At 52.8% G+C, this 4,153-nt stretch overlaps 1 protein-coding gene across 1 annotated transcript in view; it reads left to right on the plus strand.

The window, feature by feature from the left end:
• Positions 1 to 4,153, plus strand: part of ETV5 (ets variant 5) — a 10,268-nt gene that overhangs the window by 209 nt on the left and 5,906 nt on the right. The window contains 3 exon segments of the mRNA XM_010193415.1: positions 36 to 110; positions 234 to 281; positions 386 to 436. Coding sequence (XP_010191717.1) covers positions 36 to 110; positions 234 to 281; positions 386 to 436 — 174 coding nt within the window.

The following is a 4,153-nucleotide window of genomic DNA, read 5'->3' on the forward strand; positions in this document are numbered from 1 at the left end:
GCTCTTGCCCTGCTCCTTGCAGAAGTCCTGCGCAGATGAGGGCCGAGGGCGGTCAGGGTCTGAGAGGAAAAGGAAATTTTTGGAGACCGACCTGGCCCACGACTCAGAAGGTAAGCAGGGCTGGCCCTGCGAGTCTGCTCTCCTCCCGTTTGTTGGTTTACAACGAATCCTGCGAATAACGGCAGTTTTATGGATTCTTTTGTGGAGTGCTTAAGTTTTTCACTCTGTTCCAGAGCTCTTCCAGGATCTCAGCCAGCTCCAGGAGGCCTGGCTAGCCGAAGGCAAGTCCTCACCTCTGCCTTTTGCTATGCAAAAATTGCTGTGAGTGGTTTTTTGAGAACTGAAAATGCCATAAAACCACTTTTTGTTTGTTTGTTTTTTTTAGCTCAGGTCCCCGATGATGAACAATTTGTCCCAGATTTCCAGTCTGACAACTGTAAGTGATTGTTCTGGGTTTTATTCTCTGGGGCAGGGGAAATGTCTTGGGTGCCCATGCAAAACCTCACGCGGGGTTCGAAACCGCTTCTGCAGGGAAAGCGGGCGTTGCTGGGGCTGGAGGCATGAAAATTGGGGACTTTTGGGAGAAAGCACATGCGGTTTGGGTTCATTGAGGTGAAACTTGCAATGCTCCTGTCTTTTGTAAATGGGGAAAATTACAGCCAAATGCACGAAAACCATTCCTCCGAGCCTCACTGCCTGTTCATAGCAATGCCGATTTGCTTAGAAACACTTCTTTTCCTTTTCAAGTGGATGTGCGAGCCCGTGCCGGGCCGCTCAGCAAGCCGCAATCCCTGCAGTTGCTGGAGCTTTTTTCCAGTCCTGGCCTAGCGCTTTTGGCAGGAGTGGACCCAAACGGTGAAACTTGAGCTGCTTTAAGCAGCATTAATCACTGGTGAGCGAGCGCGTTTCAAAGGAGGCCAGTGAAAACGAAGCCCTGCTGGAATTGCATAAGAGCAAGAGTTGGTTTGGAGCCGTGGTTTGTGGCCAGCCCGGGTTAGTGGCGAGGGCAGGGGCTGGGGAACGGCACTCCTGACATTGGAGGGGAAGGGGAAAGTTAAGGCGTTTTGGGTCGTTACCTGGCAAACAGAAGGAGCAGCTTGTTGGCTGTGGCTGGGATTTGCTGCCGAGCAAGGCAGCTCTCGAACTTAAAGGAAATCAAATTTTGCCTGCAGTCGAACAGATTTTTTCATTCCAGCTTTGTCACAGCATGCAGCAGGGTATCTTTTCCTACAGTAAAAGCACGTTAATTATTGCTCTTTGATTACTTTGGAGCGGGAAGCTTGCCATTAAATTGTTCCAGACAGCCCAACTTTCAGATGCACTTTTTTTTTTTATTTCCCCCCCATCTCCCCTGAGATAAAAGGCGAGCCCCGAGGCAGGCACACAGCCGGCTGTTGACATCCCAGCGCAGCCCGGCAGCTCTCGCTTGGAGCGGTAGAAACTGCAGCGTGCGTGGGAGGGTGGCTCCAAGAGCCGGAGCTGTTTCCAGTGCCTTTTGGCAGGCTCTTGTTTCCTTGTAACCTGAAGAGCTCGGAGAGGAGAAACAAACTTTTTTGGGGCAATGCAGGGAAAGAAAGAAAGGGGAAAAAAAAAAATCAAGCATTTGGTTGAGACTCTTAAATGTTCTCCTGACCTGCTCGGCCTCTGCAGACTAGCGTTGAAATGACTTTGTCACTTGAAAGGACCCCCCTGGCGTGACTCCCCGCTGTAATAACCTGCCTTAATATTCCTGGGGAAAGAAAGCAAAGGTTTCCCTCACTACCGTAAGTGGGGGGAGGGGGAAGGGGAGGGGGAGGGCGATGAGAAGCCTGACTCTTCTGTACCAGCCTTGGAGAGCATTTAAAGAGGAGAAAGTCCTTAGCTAACAGCTTTCTGACCCCGTATTCTCATTTCACTCTGGTTTTGAACCATGTGCGGGGTAGGAAGGAGAGGAGTGACCATGTACCTGGGCTGGGGCTCGCACTGGGGTTTGGTGCCCCATAGCTCCCAAGGGAAGGCAAGTCCTCTGTTCCACATGGATGTTTGTGTCGCCACAGTTGTGTAGCTCTGTGCCTTTTCCCTGACATGCATGTGCCACATCGAGCTCCGAGTCACAGCATCCTTTTTCTCCTAGCTAAAACTCCTCCTTGCCTGCGGTTCCCCTGTCCCTGATTTTTGTATCTGAGGTCTCTAGCAGATGCTGGCTTAAAGCTGGGGTTTGGCTGTAATGTGCCTGAGGGTGGCAGGGCCTGCACCATGGGGAGGGGGCAATCATGCTGTGAGAAGGGGGAAAGTGGGCTCCTCCAAAGCCAGCGTGTGTTGTTCTCAGCGCCCCGGACCAGGCCGGATTTAGGGCTTTTAATGTGCCCGGAGAAGCGGCAGATCCTCCCCAGGGGCCGTGGGTGACTGCGCAGAGCTCCTGGAGCTGGCCCTCATGTCCCCTCCCTGGCCAGGTGTCAGTCCTGGGGACAAGGGTGTCTGTACAATGTTATATCCCCACCAGTTGTTTCAATAACTGGAGAGCAATGGGGTCATGCTGGGGAGATCAAGCACCATGAGAAGCTTTGCCTTATGCAGGGGTTTGCTACCAGGGGTCTTGCGGCCCGTGGTGAAAAGCTTGAGCAGGGCACGGAGCAGGGTTCCTACACACTGAAAGGCAAGCAGGAGGTTTGTGTTTTTCAGAAGGGTTGTTTAAACAAAGGCGAGCAGGAGCCTGGCTGCTATTTCTGGCTCCTCTCCTGGTGTGACCTTGGGTGCGTCCTGCGGCACTGGGGATGGAGGGGCAGGCTGGAAGCCCAGGTGATGGCTGATGTGGGTGCCAAGGTCCCCAGCCACTGACCCAGCTGGCAGTGGTGGTTTGATCGCCTTCCTTGTGGTGCCACTGGCAAAGGCAGTGTCCTCCAGGTGCAGCCTCTGAGAGGTCCCATCAACCAATCTGCCCTGTCCCCCACCAAGGGATTTGGTGGCAATTCGAGGCCTGAAATGGCTTTGAGGTGTCACCTTTCCCACGGGAGTCCTCTTGGCTGAAGGTTGATGTTTGGGGCATCTCCACCTTGGCTGACACACTATGGCACTGCAAGGGTATGCCTGAGCATCCCATCTTGTTGGAGCACAAATCTTAAGAATGGCTGAGGGAGCTGAGAGGGTTCAGCCTGGAGAAGAGGGGGCTGAGGGGAAACCTTATCACCCTCTACAGCTCCCAGAAAGGAGGGGGTAGCGAGGGGGGTTGGTCTCTTCTCCTGAGGAACAAGCAATGAGATGAGAGGAAATGGCCTCAAGTTGTGCCAGGGCAGGTTTAGGTTGGGTATTGGGAGAAATTTCTTTACTGAAAGAGTGGTCAGGTGCTGAAAGAGTCTGTCCAGGGCAGTGGGTGGAGTCCCCATCCCTGGAGCTGTTCAAGAAGTGCGTGGATGTGGCACTTGGGGACATGTTTTAGTGGGCATGGTGGGGTTGGATTTGATCATCTTGGAGGTCTTTTCCAACCTCAATGATCCTGTGATTCTGTGATCCTCTCCTCCTGCTTGTGTCCTGTTGCCTAGCCTCCCCAGAGCCCTTCTGTTCCCAGTGGCTGGGGCAGCCCAGAGAGGGTCCAGCACGCACCCATGGATACTCAGTCCCGGTGCGGATGTGCTGAGATGCGTTCACCAGCCTCGCCTGTAGTTAAGCTGCTCCGTTTGCCTATTTTTATATATTTTTTTTAGCTTTTAATTATAGTACTAAGCACAGGACTGGAAAGGTTCAAAGCGCTCGTGCACCCACCATGCTTTCAAGGGCATCGCCCTCAAATCACTCGACCCAGAGTGGGTTTAGGCGAGCAGCACTGGCCCCACAGCGTTTGTGTGAAGGATCCGAGCGAAGCAGCTGGTCCCAGTTAGCTCAAGGCTCGTTTCCCTTTTCTTGAATGGCGGCACTGAGCTCTGGGTAATTTTTTCTTTGCTTTCTTTTTTTTTCCCTCTTCCCCCGGCCGCATGAATGGAGCGCTCCAAATTGTTTGTGAATGGAGGGTGGTGCCCGCTCGGAGACTTTTTTCTTTTTTCTTTTTTTTTTTTTTTTCTTCAATGAATAACCAGACCCCATTGTACGCCTGGCGGAAAAACAACCCGCTCCAACAACACGGAGCCTGTTCGGGAGAAACGCACCCGCCGTAGGCAGCTGGAGCCCTTCCAAAGACAAT

Source organism: Mesitornis unicolor, unplaced genomic scaffold, assembly GCF_000695765.1.
Source record: "Mesitornis unicolor isolate BGI_N332 unplaced genomic scaffold, ASM69576v1 scaffold21040, whole genome shotgun sequence".
In the NCBI taxonomy this organism is placed as follows: domain Eukaryota; kingdom Metazoa; phylum Chordata; class Aves; order Mesitornithiformes; family Mesitornithidae; genus Mesitornis; species Mesitornis unicolor.